General features: G+C 37.7%; 3 protein-coding genes and 1 pseudogene across 11 annotated transcripts; all 4 read left to right on the top strand.

The window, feature by feature from the left end:
• The first annotated feature begins 498 nt into the window (after window positions 1-498).
• Window positions 499-4,639, top strand: LOC131330027 (F-box/kelch-repeat protein At3g06240-like; annotated as a pseudogene).
• Window positions 4,640-8,681: 4,042 nt separating this feature from the next.
• On the top strand, window positions 8,682-11,538 carry LOC131328564 (putative receptor-like protein kinase At3g47110). Its single transcript, XM_058361498.1, has 2 exons — window positions 8,682-11,049; window positions 11,140-11,538. The coding sequence occupies exons 1-2, from the start codon at window positions 8,824-8,826 to the stop codon at window positions 11,536-11,538; spliced, it is 2,625 nt and encodes an 874-aa protein (XP_058217481.1). The 5' UTR covers window positions 8,682-8,823.
• Window positions 11,539-11,575: 37 nt separating this feature from the next.
• On the top strand, window positions 11,576-13,479 carry LOC131330025 (receptor kinase-like protein Xa21). Its single transcript, XM_058363496.1, has 2 exons — window positions 11,576-12,375; window positions 13,224-13,479. The coding sequence occupies exons 1-2, from the start codon at window positions 11,961-11,963 to the stop codon at window positions 13,229-13,231; spliced, it is 423 nt and encodes a 140-aa protein (XP_058219479.1). The 5' UTR covers window positions 11,576-11,960; the 3' UTR covers window positions 13,232-13,479.
• Window positions 13,480-15,889: 2,410 nt separating this feature from the next.
• On the top strand, window positions 15,890-21,141 carry LOC131330022 (F-box/kelch-repeat protein At3g06240-like). Of its 9 annotated transcripts, none has more exons than XM_058363484.1 (5): window positions 15,896-16,031; window positions 17,745-17,793; window positions 18,393-18,478; window positions 19,170-20,565; window positions 20,799-21,141. In XM_058363484.1, the coding sequence occupies exons 4-5, from the start codon at window positions 19,346-19,348 to the stop codon at window positions 20,812-20,814; spliced, it is 1,236 nt and encodes a 411-aa protein (XP_058219467.1). In that variant the 5' UTR covers window positions 15,896-16,031; window positions 17,745-17,793; window positions 18,393-18,478; window positions 19,170-19,345; the 3' UTR covers window positions 20,815-21,141. The 9 variants fall into 9 exon arrangements, with proteins under 9 accessions (XP_058219466.1, XP_058219467.1, XP_058219473.1 ...); XM_058363490.1 differs by having other exon boundaries at window positions 19,173-20,565; XM_058363488.1 differs by having other exon boundaries at window positions 18,398-18,478.
• Window positions 21,142-21,693: the final 552 nt, after the last annotated feature.

The following is a 21,693-nucleotide window of genomic DNA, read 5'->3' on the forward strand; positions in this document are numbered from 1 at the left end:
CTTACATAGCTCTCTGTTCTCTGTGGAATGTCCGGTTAGAGTCTTTGGCAGTATGTAAATATTTGTTGTTTACTTTTTGTCCTGCTTCACGATGTTGTAGTTTCAGGCTTGTTTTTTGTTGATCTGTATGGTTTGTTGGAATGGGGTATGCCCCTGAATTGTGTAATGTGGGTTTTCGAATAAAATTTTTACCTTACCCAAAAAAAAATAGTTTCTCCACATTAGATAATGATAAAATCTGTTAGTAGTAGACAAGTAGTAGTAGAGTGTGAACCCAATCTGATATATTGGTGCAACTTTTATTGATGGTTCATCCACCTACTTGTAAAAAGTTTGAACTTAACGACAAAGTGAAATGCCAAAATTATGCTTGGTCATGATTACGCTTTTTGCCATTAGACTTTCTCTTTCTAAACCTTGAAGTGTAGATACTATCCAAGAGTCTCTAGGTAAAACGGCAGAACACCTCCACTAATAGCTAATAGCAAATGTTTATTTTAGTTGCCTGCTAACGTAGGCATTAACCTTCTTGCTGTGTATGTTGAGTTGGGTTCCCTATGTGAAGGACTACAACTCACTTTCAGTAGTTCTTTTGTTATAAGAGATGAAGTTAGATTGACTAGATATATTTCTACACTTAATGTGCTTTTAGAATTAAGCTTCGATTTTTAGGCTATTTAATGTAATGAGTTACACATTAATTTTTACCTTTTTCCATGAATGGCTTGTAGCTTGGATCCTTCATAAACTAAGCCACATATTGTATCCCAATATCTGATTCTTGGATTTGTTTTTCTAGCTGCCGTATATAATTAATTACTCCAAGTTATAATTTTCTTCTTTACAGCTGTATCCTAGCTGCACCTTTATGCTTTTCTTTACCATCTTTATTGTGTTGTGGTAACTCTTAAGATTTCTCTAGAAGATCCATTGGGAATGAGTAAGTCAATTGATTCAGTGGCACAAGATGCTTATGCCTTTTCCATCTTTAAGGTGTTGTGGTAACTCTTAAGATTTCATGACTACTAACTTATGGGCATTGTGCCATTGTGTATACACCTAGATGTATCTTTCTAAGCATAATGATTTTCTATGCGAAAGGTATGTAAAATGACGTTTTTTAATGGTTCATAAGCTTTGAAAGTACTTTACTAAGCACTGCAACAAAGATCAGTGAATGAACGAAACCTATCTTCTTGATGATATACATATAAACACAAATATCAATTGATGATCACTAACTGTCTTCTTTCTTTCTAGAGATGCCTGGACTGTTAGCCATCTGAGGAGTTCCAATCTATCTGTGAAGGTAGTTTACAAGCTAGCAATATTCTTGTTTAAACTTGATGAAATTGTGTGTTTGTCTACTAACGAATATCCATAAATTCAGCTCAAAGACAGCTTTGGCATAAAAGAAGCGTCAATGGCTCATTAATTTTTCCTTTTTGCTGGGGATTCATGGTACCTTTCACCTTGTTGGAACATATTGGAGAAACAAGATCCCTCCAGTTTTAGATCACCTCATCCATGCTACATTGAGTTCAAGTTTTGATGTTCAGCTTGCTAATTAGTGTTTTTGAACATATAGTTAATTGGTCCACATAAACCTTTACAAATAGCTACGTAGCTATGGAATTATCCTCCATATTCGTAGTTAATTTGTTTTGTTAGTTTTACATCTGTTGGCATAAAATGGCTCCATAAGTCATAGAATAGTGAACCTGCTCATTAGTATTTTCACATGTAGTTATGTAAAGTATCTCACGACATCTCGATAGATATTTAACTTCAATCATATAACCTTCAATTGCATACAGTAGAGTATGGGTAATCTGCATATCTTTTTGTAGTCATGAGTTGCATTCAAGGGAATATTTGGATCATGCTGTTGAAGTTTCAACTTCTAACAGTTCAAATTTCCAGAAAGCCACAACTTTGTATCGTAATGAATAGTAGATATCATGAGAAGTGCTGGCGATGATTACACATGATCCAAGTAAGTGATAACGTTCGAATCCTGGGATAATTTTTTTTTTTATAGGAGTAATGAAAGTTCATTACATTTGTCGAAGTTTGATGGAAGTTCATTATTTGGTTGTAATGCTTTGGAAGTTATACACGAATAATACGTCACTGCCTTCTTCTTTTTTTGAATTGGTTTTGTAGTTTTTCGTCGTCAAATTATGTGTGTGGTCGTTTGTGAGAGAGAGAGAGACAGATTTGGTTGTAATGCTTTGGAAGTTATACACAAATAAAACGTCACTGCCTTATTTCGTCGTCAAATTATGTGCATGGTCGTTTGTTAGAGAGAGAGAGAGAAAGAGAGTCGCCTAATTCGAAGCCTAAGCGGAGTTGTTGGGGGTCGAATTTACCTCCTTTTTAAAGTTGTATGCTAGGACATATCATTATAAGAGAGAGAGAGAGAGAGAGAGAGAGAGAGAGAGAGAGAGAGAGAGAGAGAGAGAGAGAGAGAGAGAGAGTCTCCTAATTCGAAGCCTAAGCGGAGTTGTTGGGGGTCGAATTTACCTCCTTTTTAAAGTTGTATGCTTAGGACATATCATTATAAGATAGAACCATAAGAAACATCCATGTGCATCGCACGTGAACTTTTACTAGTAGACTAAAAAGAAAATGCAATGTTTGATGCTAATTTATTTGGATGGTGAAGGAGATTATTGAGCTCCACGACAAGGGTGAAGATTGTTGAGCTCCACAACAAGGGTTTCGAAGGCAAGGCTGAAAGCTAATATTAGGGTTTTCATTAATTTCTGAAGCCAAAATAGTGTAGGTCAATATCTCTCTACTCCCAAAAAATCCCCAAATCAGAAGATTTGAAGAAGAAAATGGCAAACTATCTTCCGCAAGATGTGCTAGTCAACATCTTCACCAGACTACCCATAAAAACCCTCTTGCAATGCACCTCCGTCTGCAAATCATGGCACTCCCTAATTGTGAACCCTAGTTTCATTGATTCCCACCTCAATCGACCACCTACTCAAGCCTATAACAATGCCCACCACCTCTTGCTTGTGCGGACCTACTCCGATGATGATGAGGGCAGGAAGGAGCTCTACTCCCTTCACTGTGACAACGACGCATTTGATGAGTATGCCAAGCTTCAGCTCCCTTTCAATAAGGCTTATAATCGGTTCTATCGGATAGTTGGAAGTTGCAACGGGATTCTATGCCTCACAGACAATCAGATGACATATGTGGACAACACAATTCTGTGGAACCCCACAATTTAGAAGTGGGTGAGACTGCCGAAGCCTAGGGTTACCTTCACTTCGCACGGAGGCTTTGGTCATGCGATTGGCTTCGGCTTTGATGCTAAGTCCAATGACTATAAGGTGGTCAGGATTGTTCGTCTTCTTGATTTCGAATCAGAGGTCCCGCCGGAGATTGATTTGTACTCACTGAGCACAAGCGCCTGGCAGAACATTAGTCATTTGGGTCTTCCTTGTGTTATTAGTGGAAGGGCAACTCAAGCTTATTTAAATGGTGTTGCTCATTGGATTGGAGCGGATATGGAAAGGCGTTGCATTATGTTTTTATCATTCCATATGGGTGATGAGGCTTTTCATAGTATGTCATCACCAGCTGATGTACCATTTTTGCCTTGGTTGCTTATTCGTGCTGTTATTCAAGTATCACTTTCTGTGATAGAGAAGGGTTTTAGTTACGAAAGAAGTTGGTGCATATGGGTGATGAAAGAGTATGGGGTGGCAAGCTCATGGACTGAACTTATTGATGTAGGTATTGGTGAACAATTTGACATGCTAATTGGTTTCCGAAAGGAAGGTGAACTCATAATCAAAGCTCTAGGGGATCTTATTTCTTATAGTCCAAGAGATGCACAAGTGAAGGGGCTTGGAATTCGCAGCAATACAGGGGGTTGGTATGATGAATCACTTCATACAGATGCTTATGTGGAAAGCCTTGTTTTACTTGGAAGTTCGGAGAAAACAAAGGAGGATGAAGTTGCCTGTGAAGAAGAAAAGGAGGTTGAAGTTGGGTGTGGAGAAGAAGAAATAGAAAGTACAGAAGCAGCAGAAACCAGGCATTTATAACTTCCCACTTAGCCTAAATTCTGTGAATCTGCTACTACTGTTGTTCCTCATTGTTAATGCTTTGTATTCATATGAGGTTGCAAATGAATGTTGTAGCCCTATCTATGTTCCAAGCTTGATATTGATCAATTTTACGTTTTCAGTGCTTATCTTGTGTAATTTCTAGTCCTAGCTAACTGAACTGATTTGTATTTCTAATCTTAAGAATTGCGATGTTTGCTAGGGTTGTGGCGGGATGACATAATCAAAGTGAGGAAGCAAAGAAAGGTTGAGAACGATTGCAAGCAAAGAAGCAGCGCAGTGAAGCTCTTCATCCTATAGTTTATTTATCTAGAGAAGTAAAAGTAAATAGAAAAAAAAAGAAGAGAAAACAAGAACAACTTTATGCTCTAATCTTGCTACTAGTTTACTTAAGGTTTTTGAGAAGGTCTTTCTGCAATCTCCTAAGTGTAATAAAGGTGATTTTATAGGACATATATGTTGGTAACTCTTTCTTCAGGGGGTTATGTATCTCAGCTTCATGATGATTTGGAATCATAATGGAATTTGATGCTCATGTATGTCAATGATATCTTCCGCTACAATTTATTATTGTAGTCATGTTTTGTTGCTTTTATACTGAAGATATCAATAATCCTGCATTATTCTCAATGTCATTCCCTAAGTGTTAATTTCGTCCTTAATGTCATCCCGTCTGTTTAAATTTTGACTTCTGAGTGTGCTCTGCCCTGCTAATAACTTGGCATTATTGGGAGCAGCTTGTTTGGAGGTAGAACTGTAGAAGAAGCAAAATTACTTTTTTTTCAAAGTTCGAAGGGAGCTCATGTCAAAGAAAAACTGTTCTTTCTTGCTGCCAATGTTCCTGCTGCCAAGAAAAACTGCGTAGTAAGTTCAATCTTTTCCTGTACGTACAATATCATGCAAATCTCTGACCTCTAGCAATGGCGAATCGTTACATGTTTCATTCCTAGTATTGTTATCTAGTATTTCTCTACAAACTGTACTGATGATTCCCTTCTCCGGTTTCCTTGTTTTCCCTTTCGAGCATAAGATGTTCGTAGAAATGCCTCTCTGAATCTGAACTCTATATGGTCAGCAGGGTTCTCCATTGCCATACATTTTTTGCACTTGTATTTGAAAATGAATTGTAACTTATTGGTGGAGCCTTTGTTCACAACACAATGGTCCAGGAGTTTACTAATGCACAGAAAAGAGCATAGAGTACTTGTATAAGAGAATGGTGCTGGAGAGTGGTTTCCCATTCTATAAGGATAACATTAGTCTTTCCATAGCTCTCTGTTCCTAACATAGCTCCTAGAGGAGCATTAAAAAGTCAGGTCCTTACATAGCTCTCTGCTCTCTGTGGAATGTCCGGTTAGAGTCTTTGGTAGTATGTAAATATTTGTTGTTTATTTTTTGTCCTGTTTCGTGATGTTGTAGTTTCAGGCTTGTTTTTTGTTGATCTGTATGGTTTGTTGGAATGGGGTATGCCCCTGAATTGTGTAATGTGGGTTTTCTAATAAAATTTTACCTTACCCAAAAAAAAAAGAACATTAGTCTCTCCACATTATAGAATGATAAAATCTGTTAGTAGTAGTAGTAGAGTGTGAACCCAATCTGTTATGTTGGTGTAACTTTTATTGATGGTTCATCCACCTACTTGTAAAAAGTTTGAACTTAACGACAAAGCGAAATGCCAAAATTATGCTTGGGCACGATTACGCTTTTTGCCATTAGACTTTCTCTTTCCAAACCTTGAAGTGTAGATACTATCCAAGAGTGTCTAGGTCATAGTTGTCAAAAGCGCATAGGCCTCAGGCGAGGCGAGGCGCACCCTAAGCGCCTTGCCTAGCCCCAGGCGAGGCGACTTGAACAAGGCGCAGGGTAAGCGCACAAAGCGAGAAAAAGCGACCAGGCGAGAGGCAAGAAAAAAGCGCGCTTCTTTTAACTTTGATTCTCAACCGTTGGATCCAAGATTTAGGTTAAACACATACCTCAATTTTTCGAAGGAGCAATGAACTGATCTACTTCTCTGGGTCTCTCTCTATATCGAACAGGAGCAGCAGCAGGTGATCAATTTCTTTGGGTCTCTCACTCTCAATCGATCAATCAACGGAGGTACTCTCTCCATCGACTCTCTCTCCCTCTCTCTGAATCAACAGCTCTCTCCATCGACACTCTCTCTATGAATCAACAGCTCTCTCTCAGTCTCTCACCACACACACACACACACACACACTCTCTCTCTCTCTCTCTCTCTCTCTCTCTCTCTCTCTCTCTCTCTCTCTCTCTCTCTCTCTCTCTCTCTCTCTCTCTCTCTCTCTCTCCATACGTATATACTGTTACTATCCTCTCATGTACGTAACACAACACACTGAAAACAAGTTGATCTTGTTTGTTTAAATTGAATTTGTTTGTTTAATTATTTTCAGAAATAGGAGTAATTATTTTCGAAAGTAATTAATCTAAATATATAGAAACAAGTTCGAATTTTCTAAAAATAATTTCTTTAATGTTTGTAGCTTTTTATGAAAATATGTTCTTTAAATTCAACGAGTGTATTATTACTTGAAATATTAGTGTGTGCTATTTTTCCTATTTTTTTCCGCATAGGTGCGCCTCGCTTCAAAAAGGCGTTCCTCGCCTTGCGCTTCTCGCCTCAGGCCGAACAGGACTTTGCGCCTCGGTGCGCTTTTCACCCGTGACAACTATGGTCTAGGTAAAATGGCAGAAACGACACTATGTACCAAAACACCTCCACAGATAGCTAATAGCAAACGTTTATTTTAGTTGCCTGCTAACGTAGGCATTAACCTTCTTGTTGTGTGCGTTGAGTTGGGTTCCCTATGTGAAGGACTACAACTCACTTTCAATAGTTCTTTTGTTATAAAGAGATGAAGTTAGATTGACTGGATATATTTCTACACTTAATGTGCTTTTAGAACTAAGCTTCGATTTTTAGGCTATTTAATTTAATGAGTTACACATTAATTTTTACCTTTTTCCATGAATGGCTTGTAGTTGGGGTCCAATGAATGATCTCTCTGCCTCTGGTGGGAATTCTAAGTCACATTGTTTATCTACACTTGCTCTTGGAGCTTAGCAGTGCTCAAAGGAATTCTACCTGCACACGTTTACGTGGGACCTATATAACTAAGTGTATGAACTTTATGTGAATATTTGGAGATAGAGGCCCGTGAAGCACCACATGACAGTGGTCTAGGAGCACTTAGTAATAACTCCACACACTTACAGGCCCACACATATAGAGCCTATTCACAATTTTTCTATGTGTGCCAGTGTATTTATGTAGGTTGGGGTAGCAAAGTCGTATTGGTAGAATGCTCAGGCAAATGACTTTTGACTTTTTGCTTGCAATTCTTCGGCCGCCTTCAAGTCTTTCTACGGGAATATGTTAAGCCCGAGTCAAGTAGACTTGTCATTTCTTCAAGTTTTTAAAAGTATGATTAAAGCGGAAACTCTAAGGAAGTTGTACTTTGTTTTTTAACAATTTGAAATATCAAAAAGTAATAAAAGAACAAATAAAATGGGACGAGGGAAATATTACTAGATGACTTTTCAACAGTTTGGCCCGCGTCTTTTATTTCTCGACCAGAAAAGTCTAGTGTACCTTTGAATGGGCCTCCAGGTCTTCTAAAGCATTCCCTACGCATAAAATTTCTAATAAGGGCGTCCTTAACATATTACGGTAAGGACGTCCCTTTCCCAACCAATTTGCAATGATCCGAGCCGCTCAATGTGTTCAGAACGTGATTTTAAGGGTACTTTCACAAAATTAGCAAAAAAAAAGACCGAAAAGGGCCTGATCCGAGCAGTTTTTGTTTGTATTTTATTGAACGGTTCAAATAAAAATTGCTCAAATCAAGCACTTTTCGGTCATTTTTTTTTGCTGATTTCTCATTGATACCCTTAAATTCACGTTCTGAACACATTGAGCGGCTCGGATCATCAAAATTTAGTCGGAAAAGAGAAGAAAAGGAAAAGCCCCTTATTAAAAGCTTACCGTATACATATATATTCAAAGAAGATTGAAATACCCAGAGAGCAGTAACTTGAGAATCTGAGATTAACCATACAATCATATCTATCGCATTGAGCCCCACCTCATTTACGAGATGATGGGTTGTCCGCAACCAGGGGCGGAGCCTTCAGGGGAAGATATCAACGAATCCTTTTAATTTTTGAAAACAATGTTGTATTTTGTTCGAATAAAAAGATATTGTTGTTTAAGTGCTTGGTTTGACAGATTGGACCCTTTTCTTTGGGTGCCGCTATTCGCAGCCATTTATTTTTTTCCGTAGCCCACTATATTTCGGTAAATGGTTGTTGAAAATCATAAATAACATTTCGGTAAATTGCTGTTGAAAACAAGATTATATTTCGGTAATTACATGTCGAAAATATGTTCAACTTTCGGTAGACAACTGCCGAACATACATTTTCGGTAAATATCTGTTGAAAAAAATATTATATTTCGGTAAATGGATGCTGAAAATATATCTCAATTTTGGTAACTAACTGTCGAGTATAATTGAAAATTTTTAACGGGCTATGGGAGTAAATAGAGAGCTGCGAATAGCAGCGCCCCTTTTTTTTTAGACGGAGGAAGTATGTTGATCATCTGGGTGCCATCTCCAAGTTCTCCAATGGTCAAGCAAGTACTCGGTTACCTGTACCTACATATATATATATACCAACAGCACCCGAAAGACCCAAACTTTCCAACCACCAGATGGCTCTGGCAATGTCATCATGGCGATTCGTCTCTTTTTTCATGCACGTAGCTCTTCTTTTTTTCTCGGGTCCTGGCTTTCCTCATGTAGCCAGGAGCTCTCCACCAGCCGGGAACCAGACCGACCGTCTAGCCTTGCTCGAACTCAAGGCTGCGATAACCAGTACCGGTCCCTTTGGAAATCTCAACTCATGGAACGAATCCGTCCACTTTTGTCTATGGGTTGGTGTAACATGTGGCCGGCGACACCAGAGGGTCACTATCTTAGACCTTGATCATCAGAATCTAACCGGGCATATTCCGCCTCACATAGGAAATTTGAGCTTTCTCAGGGAACTATGGTTGCGTAACAACAGCTTGAGTCAGAATATTCCTTCGGAACTCAGTCGCTTGCGAAGGCTGCAAATCCTGTCGCTTCGAAATAATTCACTTACCGGTGAAATTCGGGCCAATATATCTCGGTGCTCTAACCTTGCCGCCCTTGAACTTTCTGGCAATATGTTGACAGGGGGAATTCCCACGGAGCTCGGTTCCTTGACTAAGCTCGAGATACTGTACCTTGGAAGAAACAATCTAACAGGAGTTCTTCCTCCTACTCTCGGAAATATATCGTCTCTTGCAGTTCTTTATGCTAATTATAATAGTATTAGCGGCAAAATACCAGATGCTCTTGGTCGTTTGAGTAGATTAGATGCTTTTGCGTTGGGGGTAAACAAGTTGTTTGGTACCGTTCCTTCTTCAATCTTTAATCTATCTTCTATGACCATGTTCATAGTGACACTTAATCGGATTCATGGGAGCCTTCCTTCAAACCTCGGAGATAGTCTTCCTAATCTTCAGTTCCTTGACATTGGTGGGAATATGTTTACTGGATCCATTCCTATTTCAATATCTAATGCCACGAGTCTGTTTCATATTGGTTTAGCAATCAATAATTTTACGGGAAAAGTGCCTCCTTTGTCAAAGCTGCATAATCTTATTCGGTTAATATTAGCAGACAATCATCTCGGAGCCGGGGAAGCCAGCGACTTGACTTTTATCAAGTCCTTAACAAATGCCACCAATCTGAACCACCTAAGCGTAGGCGGAAACAATTTTGGAGGTTTGTTGCCTGGTGAAATCAGCAATTTCTCCACTGAGATTGTCTTTTTACACATGAGGGGAAATAGAATAGTCGGTGGCATCCCAGTTGGAATAGAGAATCTGGTAAACTTGCAGATTCTTGATTTTTCAACCAACCATTTGACAGGTGAAATTCCTGTTGACGTAGGAAAGCTTCAAAAGTTGCGGACTTTCGGTCTCTCTAACAACAAGTTCCAAGGGGTCATCCCGTCTTCTTTCGGAAACTTAACTCGGCTAGCAACTCTTCGGTTGTCTGGAAACAATCTCCATGGAAGCATCCCTTTGAGTCTGCGTAGTTGCCAAATGCTCGTGGAACTAAGACTTGATCGAAACAATCTAACCGGTACCGTAGCTAGAGAACTTCTGAGCCTCTCATCCTTATTGTACCTCGATATTTCTCAAAACAATTTGACTGGTTCCCTACCACTGGAAATTGGAAACTTAAGAAATCTAGAGGAACTAGATGTTTCTGACAACATGTTATCTGGTAAGTTTCCTAACAGTCTTGGTAGTTGCGTAAAACTGAGGTTGCTAATGATGAAGGGGAACAAATTTTGGGGGATTCTTCCTTCATCTTTGAGTAATTTGAGAGGAATGGAGGAATTAGATCTTTCTCACAACAATTTCTCAGGGAAAATCCCGGACTATTTAGAGGGCTTCATCTTCTTGCGTACTTTGAATCTTTCCTTCAATGATTTTGAGGGTGTCGTTCCTCAAAGAGGCATATTTAGCAATGCAACGGCAGTTTCCATTAAGGGGAACAAGCAGCTCTGTGGGGGAAAACCCGAGTTAAAGTTGCAAAGCTGCATTTCCAAAGAGTTGAGAAAGAAAGGATTTACTCAAACCATGAAAATTATATTTTCCATATGTTTTGGGAGTCTAGGACTACTTCTGTTGTTGTGTTTCCTATATCTACACTGCATTAGAAAGACAACAAAAGTACCATCGTTCGAGCATTTACGGAACCCCTTTGTGCAATTGTCCTATCAAAGTCTACTTAAGGCCACAAATGGGTTCTCTCCAGCAAATTTGATTGGTGAGGGTAGCTTTGGTTCAGTGTATAAAGGAACTCTCGATCGAGGTGGAAAATTAATTGCTGTGAAGGTACTAAACCTTCAATTTCATGGAGCTTCCAAGAGTTTTATAGCTGAATGTAAGGCTTTGAAGAATATCAAACATAGAAATCTTTTAAAGGTACTCACTGCATGTTCAAGTGTTGATTACAATGGCAACGATTTTAAAGCTCTGGTTTATGAGTTCATGGCCAATGGGAGCCTAGAGGAGTGGTTGCACCCGAATGAGAACGACCAAAAGGAGCATGAGATGTCTAAGTGTTTAAACATTCTGCAGAGACTGAATATATCAATTGATGTTGCGTCTGCACTTGATTATCTTCACCATCACTGTGAAGCTCCAATAGTTCATTGTGACCTGAAACCGAGCAACATTCTTCTTGACAGTGAAATGATCGGACATGTGGGGGACTTTGGGCTAGCGAAATTTGTTTCAGAAGATTCCTATGACTCCTCAGCAAACCAATCTAGTGCTATGGGCATAAGAGGATCTGTTGGTTATGCTGCACCAGGTAAATAAACCGCATAGGTTCTTCTGTATTTCTCTTCTCTTTCATATTTTTCTTTTCTAAAGAACATATATAGTTAATTGAGATGTCCTTTGAGTCTGCTCCTTGAATCATTGCAATAGAGAAAAGAGTTCTTCTGTTTTATTCAACAGAAAGATATTTTGTTTCTTGAATTTGCACAAGGCTCAAATAATTTTATTGAATTTGGATATAATCCGAACATCAACAAACTAAGACATGTACCTATCTGCTGAGATGCGATTATTTGAAATCATCATACTCTTAAGTAATGTACTGTTTGTCTCCTTGAAACTTGTTATCTACAAACTGTCGCCAATAGGCACTTTAGTATGCGATAGAATGGGGATTGCAGTTCAAACTTGTTTCCCACAATGCGATTCCTTACTATGATGTCTTTAATGCAAAGTATGGCATGGGAAATGAGGCGTCAACCCTGGGTGATATGTACAGCTATGGCATTCTCCTATTGGAGATGTTCACAGGCAAGAAACCAACTGATAATATGTTTGATGATAATCTGAGTCTCCGCAACTTTGCTAAGATGGCTTTGCCTGAACAAGTAGCGAGCGTTTTTGATCCAACTTTGTTTCATGAAAGGGAAAAGGGAGAGGCTGCCTCAAGCGTCGAGAATGCACAGATCCAAAGCTTTGCTAGTAGTCACCAAATTAACGAGTGCTTGATTTCAATACTCAAAGTTGGAATTGCCTGTTCAGAGGAAGTTCCGAGAGATCGAATGTCCATTATTGATGTTATTACTCAGTTTCGTCAGATCAGGAACACTCTTCTTGAATTACAGGTGGACTATGTGGAGATGTCATCATCAGTAGGTATGTCCCTGTCGCCTTCTTTGTAACTAGAAAACGAAACTGCATTTGCCATTTGCAGAACCACCATAAATTCTGAGTTTAGCGTGCCTGGTGGCTATTGAGTCGCAACGGTTTAACGAAACATTAAGGAGGTGGCCCAAAATAGGAACTATGGTACCCGTCAAACTAGGTAGTTTCGTAACTAGATGATATTTCTTTTTCTTTTCTTTTTTCGTAATTTTATCATCACAATTGGTACATCTTTGAGAAAAGGAACTTGCCTACGTTAAGGATAGGAGCGAGTAGAATTGTTCAAATACTTTTCAGCATGGTATGCGGCTGTTGGTAATGCCTCGGACAATTAAGAACATATAACTAGCTAATTCTGCTACAGATATGTCATCAAGAAGGATGCTAATTTTGGCACTCTGCTTTTGTACGCAGGCGCTTCATGTACAAAGTGGAGCACATGCGTATAAAAATGGAGGGCGAAAATCAATTTCCTATCAAGAAACGATCAATAAAACTTTTTATTCAACCACCGGTTAATGCCTCATCTTATTCTATACACTATCATTTCCTCTCATACGTAGGTTGAAAACCTTTTCTTTTAGTGAAGCCATAACTCAGAAGCACACACTATGCGTTATGAACTCCGGGTTTGCGATTCTGTTGAAATTGTGACATGCAGGATAGTAGATATACGCTATTTTCCTTTTTTTTAATGTATATATAAATGTGAATGTATTTATTCAGTAATGAGCCAAGATTTTGATAATCGTTTTACCGCCGCTTTCTACTTGTGTCTTGGTTTTCTTGTTATTATATCTCACCCAACAGTTCTATTATGTTTTTCTATCTTTTTCCAGGTGCTTGAGGTCCGATCAATCTTGAAGAAGTTGGTAGACTCAAAAAAATCTATGCATGTCCCGCGTTGCATTTTTCAAAAATATTATCCCTACTTTTTCGCATATTACTTTTGTTTTTCCTTTTTTGTATTTGGCTTGGTATTGGTCATTTCCTTCTTTCATGTGATATCTCTAGTATCTACTGTGCAATTTTTCTGGTTCAAGTGTACTTTAAGAATGCTATGGCTTGCAATGGATATTATTTCTTAAAAAAGATTCCATATTTACTGCGGGGTGATGTTCTTGTTGAAGATGATCAAAAAAATGTTCTTGTTGAATCTCCTACCAACTTGTGCCCGTTCATTAATACACAAGGCTGGAAAAAACACCAACGTAATTTTTTTTTCCCGTGCATCAAATGTTAAACAAATGTATCAGATTGGATATGGAATCTATGAATATTAGCTAACTAGGTTATAAATAGATCAATGATTTGTCAAGAAACCAACTCAACCCACCCAAACTCATGCAACTGAATGATCCGCCCTAGTTAAAAACAAGCCTCATAGCAAGGGGATTAGCAACATAAGAAGAAAGAAAATAACCAAAAAAAAAAACGCAACTAACTGCGATTCTAAATTTAGCGGAGTTGACAAAAACACACTAAAACCAACGAAAAACGAATGCAAGAATGCGCAATAGAAAGAGAGAGCCAGAGAATCAAAATTACCAAGCACTTAAATAACTAATCGTAAAGGAACACTTCTAATAAATCGACGACACAAATAAATAGTACAAGTTAACAAGCAATACTAGGAGGGATCTCGAATATGCCACTGGGTGGATAGGAGATCATGGGGATATAACTACCTCGATTTTAGTAGGTGCTTGTGTTTTCAGAACCAAAGCATGGTTTCTCAATTCCATCGAATTCTCATGTTCTTTGAACTCATGCCATGGCTCTAAGCTTGGATGGCGGCAATCAACAACAATCATCTTACGTGTCACAGCACGCTGAAAAAAGTAAACTAAAAGCTCAAAATTGATACTGTTAACAAATTTCACCACCTCAAGGCATCTTTGAAGATGACGTACGTTCAGTAGCTAGGCTCCATCTCAGTTTGCATCTGTATCCTTTTAGGTGACATCAACTGTACAAGAATATCAAGACACGAAATACAAATGTTACTATGTTAGTAGGCAACATGTATAATACTTGCTTTAAAAGTGCTAGTTAAAGCTTGACGTTACTGTTAGATTTGGATTACAATGACCTCCCATACTTTATATTTGCTCATATTATTTTAGTATTAACATATAGAAGACTATTTTGTTTTTCCAACACTGTACATTTGTATTAACATATAGAAGACTATTTTAGTATAATATAAGCAATATAAAAAAAGTCAAATGTAAAGAAATTTTAGACTTTCTAAATTGTGGGTACATTTTTTTCCCTTTATTTTCAAATTTCTGTCATCTATAAGACTAAAACAATAAAATCCATTTTAACTTGTAAATAATGATTTCTCCCATCTTAAGGAGTTTTTAACTACCAAAGAATAAGAAAAAATATATATTGATTTCCGCTATTTAAAGGGATTTTTGAATTTTCTATAAAAAAAAATTGAAGTTTTTGTGGTTTATATTAACAAGAAGTAATCATAACAACATAAAAAGTATATTAATTATGAAAAAAGTACATTACAAATAAAAAAACAATTTAAACTATAATTTTTTTTTTTTTTTGATATTTTTGTCTTTAGGTTGCTTTGTTTTGGTCTTTGAAAAAAAAATGAATATTTCAAGATTTTTTATAGACTAGAGGAATGAAAGAAGTAAATATTTAGACTAACTACAATAGTGCGCCATCAATATAAAGTAAAAATAAATAAATTCTTAAATTTTTCTATTGCTTATATTATATAGTGATAGAAAATAAAATAGTATTACACACTTGTGCTATGCTGATACTAAAAATGTGACTTTTTCCTATTAACGGAAAGGAATTTCAATTATATTTGGCATTTATCACTAGTTTTTCTGTAATTTGAAGAGAAATTGTTTCTCTAACTAAATGGAGTAAATGGTACCTTTTAAAAGAAAAATAGATTGTCTTTCGCCATTATGTCGAAGAAAAAAAAGTCAAGGGAAACAAATATAGAGCATGAGAGGTCAATGCAATCTAATTTATATGTGTTGAGGGTATTTTGGTATGTTACTCATCAAAGTTCACACTGTCATTGCTATTTAACGGCAGAGGAGGTATATATAATTTGTTTGTAATGTGAGGGAGATGATTGTAATTTTCAGAACAAAAAGGGGAGTTCATCAGTGTATTTGTCATAAGCCTATCGGTTAGCCGGGGCGATTATTCGCAGCCTTGTAGTTTCTCCCTTAACCCATTACATTTCGGTAAATAGTTGTTAAAAATCATACATAACATTTCGTTAAATAGCTGTTGAAAACAAGATTATATTTCGTTAACTACGTGTTGAAAATATGTTCAACCTTCGGTAAACAACTACCGAACATACATTTTCGGTAAATAATTGTTGAAAAAAATATTATATTTCGGTAATTGTACGCTGAAAATGTATCTCAATTTCGGTAACTAATTGTCGAATATAATTGAAAATTTTTAACGGACTATGAAAAAAGATACGGGGCTGCGAATAGTCTCCCCCGTTGGCCAGGAGAACAAAACACCTTCAAATCGATGCCCCACTGTCTCTCTAAGACCCTAACCAGCCGGCATTTACCGAACACTAACCCCGGGAACCGTTCTTTCTCGCTGCCAATGTTCCTGCTGCCAAGAAAAACTGCGTAGTAAGTTCAATCTTTTCCTCTATGTACAATATCATGCAAATCTCTGACCTCTAGCAATGGCGAATCATTACATGTTTCATTCCTAGTGTTGTTATCTAGTATTTCACTACAAACTGTACTGATTCCCTTCTCCTGTTTCCTTGTTTTCCCTTTCGAGCGTAAGATGTTCGTAGAAATGCCTCTTTGAATCTGAACTCTATACGGTCAGCAGGGTTCTCCATTGCCATATATTTTTTGCACTTGTATTTGAAAATGAATTGTAACTTATTGGTGGAGCCTTTGTTCACAACACAATGGTCCAGGAGTTTACTAATGCACAGAAAAGAGCATAGAGTACTTGTATAAGAGAATGGTGCTGGAGAGTGGTTTCCCATTCTATAAGGGTAACATTAGTCTTTCCATAGCTCTCTGTTCCTAACATAGCTCCTGGAGGAGCGTTAAAATGTCAGGTCCTTGCATAGCTCTCTGTTCTCTGTGGAATGTCCGGTTAGAGTCTTTGGCAGTATGTAAATATTTGTTGTTTACTTTTTGTCTTGCTTCATGATGTTGTAGTTTCAGGCTTGTTTTTTGTTGATCTGTATGGTTTGTTGGAATGGGGTATGCCCCTGAATTGTGTAATGTGGGTTTTCAAATAAAAATTTTACCTTACCCAAAAAAAAAATTACTTTCTCCACATTAGATAATGATAAATTCTGTTAGTAGTAGACTAGTAGTAGTAGAGTGTGAACCCAATCTGATATATTGGTGCAACTTTTATTGATGGTTCATCCACCTACTTGAAAAAAGTTTGAACTTAACGACAAAGTGAAATGCCAAAATTATGCTTGGGCATGATTACGCTTTTTGCCATTAGACTTTCTCTTTCTAAACCTTGAAGTGTAGATACTATCCAAGAGTGTCTAGGTAAAATGGCAGAACACCTCCACAGATAGCTAATAGCAAACGTTTATTTTAGTTGCCTGCTAACGTAGGCATTAACCTTCTTGCTGTGTATGTTGAGTTGGGTCTCCTATGTGAAGGACTACAACTCACTTTCAGTAGTTCTTTTGTTATAAGAGATGAAGTTAGATTGACTGGATATATTTCTACACTTAATGTGCTTTTAGAATTAAGCTTCGATTTTTAGGCTATTTAATGTAATGAGTTACACATTAATTTTTACCTTTTTCCATGAATGGCTTGTAGCTTGGATCCTTCATAAACTAAGCCACATATTGTATCCCAATATCTGATTCTTGGATTTGTTTTTCTAGCTGCCGTAGGTAATTAATTACTCCAAGTTATAATTTTCTTCTTCATAGCTGTATCCTAGCTGCACCTTTATGCTTTTCTTTACCATCTTTAAGGTGTTGTGGTAACTCTTAAGATTTCTCTAGAAGATCCATTGGGAATGAGTAAGTCAATTGATTCAATGGCACAAGATGCTTATGCTTTTTCCATCTTTAAGGTGTTGTGGTAACTCTAAGATTTCATTACTATTAACTTATGGGCATTGTGCCATTGTGTGTACACCTAGATGTATCTTTCTAAGCACAATGATTTTCTATGCGAAAGGTATGTAAAATGAAGTTTTTTAATGGTTCATAAGCTTTGAAAGTACTTTACTAAGCACTGCAACAAAGATCAGTGAATGAACGAAACCTATCTTCTTGATGATATACATATAAACACAAATATCAATTGATGATCACTAACTGTCTTCTTTCTTTCTAGAGATGCCTGGACTGTTAGCCATCTGAGGAGTTCCAATCTATCTGTGAAGGTAGTTTACAAGCTAGCAATATTCTTGTTTAAACTTGATGAAATTGTGTGTTTGTCTACTAACGAATATCCATAAATTCAGCTCAAATACAGCTTTGGCATAAAAGAAGCGTCAATGGCTCATCAATTTTTCCTTTTTGCTGGGGATTCATGGTGCCTTTCACCTTGTTGGAACATATTGGAGAAACAAGATCCCTCCAGTTTTAGATCACCTCATCCATGCTACATTGAGTTCAAGTTTTGATGTTCAGCTTGCTAATTAGTGTTTTTGAACATATAGTTAATTGGTCCACATAAACCTTTACAAATAGCTACGTAGCTATGGAATTATCCTCCATATTCCTAGTTAATTTGTTTTGTTAGTTTACATCTGTTGGCATAAAATGGCTCCATAAGTCATAGAATAGTGAACCTGCTCATTAGTATTTTCACATTAGTTATGTAAAGTATCTCACGACATCTCGATAGATATTTAACTTCAATCATATAACCTTCAATTGCATACAGTAGAGTATGGGTAATCTGCATATCTTTTTGTAGTCGTGAGTTGCATTCAAGGGAATATTTGGATCATGCTGTTGAAGTTTCAACTTCTAACAGTTCAGATTTCCAGAAAGCCACAACTCTGTATCGTAATGAACAGTAGATATAATGAGAAGCGCTGGCGATGATTACACATGATCCAAGTAAGTGATAACGTTCGAATCCTGGGATAATTTTTTTTTTATAGGAGTAATGAAAGTTCATTACATTTGTCGAAGTTTGATGGAAGTTCATTATTTGGTTGCAATGCTTTGGAAGTTATACACGAATAAAACGTCACTGCCTAATTTTTTTTTGAATTGGTTTTGTAGTTTTTCGTCGTCAAATTATGTGTGTGGTCGTTTGTGAGAGAGAGAGAGAGAGAGAGAGAGAGAGAGAGAGAAAGATTTGGTTGTAATGCTTTGGAAGTTATACACAAATAAAACGTCACTGCCTTATTTTTTTGAATTGGTTTTGTAGTTTTTTGTCGTCAAATTATGTGTGTGGTCGTTTGTTAGAGAGAGAGAGAGAGAGGCCTAATTCGAAGCCTAAGCGGAGTTGTTGGGGGTCGAATTTACCTCCTTTTTAAAGTTGTATGCTAGGACATATCATTATAAGAGAGAGAGAGAGAGAGAGAGAGAGAGAGAGAGAGAGAGAGAGAGAGAGAGAGAGAGAGTCGCCTAATTCGAAGCCTAAGCGGAGTTGTTGGGGGTCGAATTTACCTCCTTTTTAAAGTTGTATGCTTAGGACATATCATTATAAGATAGAACCATAAGAAACATTTGCACATGAACTTTTACTAGTAGACTAAAAAGAAAATGCAATGTTTGATGCTAATTTATTTGGATGGTGAAGGAGATTATCGAGCTCCACGACAAGGGTGAAGATTGTTGAGCTCCACAACAAGGGTTTCGAAGGCAAGGCTGAAAGCTAATATCAGGGTTTTCATTAATTTCTGAAGCCAAAATAGTGTAGGGTCAATATCTCTCTACTCCCAAAAAATCCCCAAATCAGAAGATTTGAAGAAGAAAATGGCAGACTATCTTCCGCAAGATGTGCTAGTCAACATCTTCACCAGACTACCCATAAAAACCCTCTTGCAATGCACCTCCGTCTGCAAATCATGGCACTCCCTAATTGTGAACCCTAGTTTCATTGATTCCCACCTCAATCGACCACCTACTCAAGCCTATAACAATGCCCACCACCTCTTGCTTGTGCGGACCTGCTCCGATGATGATGAGGGCAGGAAAGAGCTCTACTCCCTTCACTGTGACAACGAAGCATTTGATGAGTATGCCAAGCTTCAGTTCCCTTTCAATAAGAATTATAATCGGTTCTATTGGATAGTTGGAAGTTGCAACGGGATTCTATGCCTCACAGACAATCAGATGACATATGTGGACAACACAATTCTGTGGAACCCCACGATTCAGAAGTGGGTGAGACTGCCGAAGCCTAGGGTTACCTTCACTTCGCACGGAGGCTTTGGTCATGCGATTGGCTTCGGCTTTGATGCTAAGTCCAATGACTATAAGGTGGTCAGGATTGTTCGTCTTCTTGATTTCGAATCAGAGGTCCCACCGGAGATTGATTTGTACTCACTGAGCACAGGCGCTTGGCGGAACATTAGTCATTTGGGTCTTCCTTGTGTTATTAGTGGAAGGGCAACTCAAGCTTATTTAAATGGTGCTGCTCATTGGATTGGAGCGGATATGGAAAGGCGTTGCATTATGTTTTTATCGTTCCATATGGGTGATGAGGCTTTTCATGGTATGTCACTACCAGCTGATGTACCATTTTTTCCTTGGTGGCTTATTCCTGCTGTTATTCAAGTATCACTTTCTGTGATAGAGGAGAAGGGTTTTAGTTATGAAAGAAGTTGGTGCATATGGGTGATGAAAGAGTATGGGGTGGCAAGCTCATGGACTAAACTTATTGATGTAGGTATTGGTGAACAATTTGACATGCCAATTGGTTTCCGAAAGGAAGGTGAACTCATAATCAAAGCTCGAGGGGATCTTATTTCTTATAGTCCTAGAGATGCACAAGTGAAGGGGCTTGGAATTCGCAGCAATACAGGGGGTTGGTATGATGAATCACTTCATACAGGTGCTTATGTGGAAAGCCTTGTTTTACTTGGAAGTTCGGAGAAAACAAAGGAGGATGAAGTTGCCTGTGAAGAAGAAAAGGAGGTTGAAGTTGGGTGTGGAGAAGAAGAAATAGAAAGTACAGAAGCAGCAGAAACCAGGCATTTATAACTTCCCACTTAGCCTAAATTCTGTGAATCTGCTACTACTGTTGTTCCTCATTGTTAATGCTTTGTATTCATATGAGGCTGCAAATGAATGTTGTAGCCCTATCTATGTTCCAAGCTTGATATTGATCAAGTTTACATTTTCAGTGCTTATCTTGTGTAATTTGTAGTCCTAGCTAACTAAACTGATTTGTATTTCTAATCTTAAGAATTGCGATGTTTGTTAGGGTTGTGGCGGGATGACACAATCAAAGTGAGGAAGCAAAGAAAGGTTGAGAACGATTGCAAGCAAAGAAGCAGCGCAGTGAAGCTCTTCATCCTGGAGTTTATTTGTCTGGAGAAGTAAAAGTAAATAGAAAAAAAAAGACGAGAAAACAAGAACAACTTTATGCTCTAATCTTGCTACTAGTTTACTTAAGGTTTTTGAGAAGGTCTTTCTGCAATCTCCTGAGTGTAATAAAGGTGATTTTATAGGACATATATGTTGGTAACTCTTTCTTCAGGGGGTTATGTATCTCAGCTTCATGATGATTTGGAATCATAATGGAATTTGATGCTCATGTATGTCAATGATATCTTCCGCCGCAATTTATTATGGTAGTCATGTTTTGTTGCTTTTATACTGAAGATATCACTAATCCTGCATTATTCTCAATGTCATTCCCTAAGTGTTAATTTCGTCCTTAATGTCATCCTGCCTGCTTAAATTTTGACTTCTGAGTGTGCTCTGCCCTGCTAATAACTTGACATTATAGGGAGCAGCTTGTTTGGAGGTAGAACTGTAGAAGAAGCAAAATTACTTCTTTTTTTCAAAGTTCGAAGGGAAAGAAAGCAGGAGGATAGATAGGATTTGGGGATATTTTAGTTTCTAAAGAAAAACATCGAAAGGGAGCTCATTTCAAATGCAATGGTAACACATCAAGTTAACTCTATTTCAACAGTTGCCTTCATTATTATGCCCTGTTAAACTAGAATGGGAGACATTTTTACCAAATTATTATCTCAATTCTGAAGAATCTGTCTACTTTTATGGGACATAATTCGTAGTTGTGGGTATTAGTAAGTAACTTAGGTTACTTCTTTTTTGCCAAAAAATGTGGATAAACCTTTTAGATGTTGAGG

This window comes from Rhododendron vialii, chromosome 6a, assembly GCF_030253575.1.
Source record: "Rhododendron vialii isolate Sample 1 chromosome 6a, ASM3025357v1".
Classification (NCBI taxonomy): Eukaryota; Viridiplantae; Streptophyta; class Magnoliopsida; order Ericales; family Ericaceae; genus Rhododendron; species Rhododendron vialii.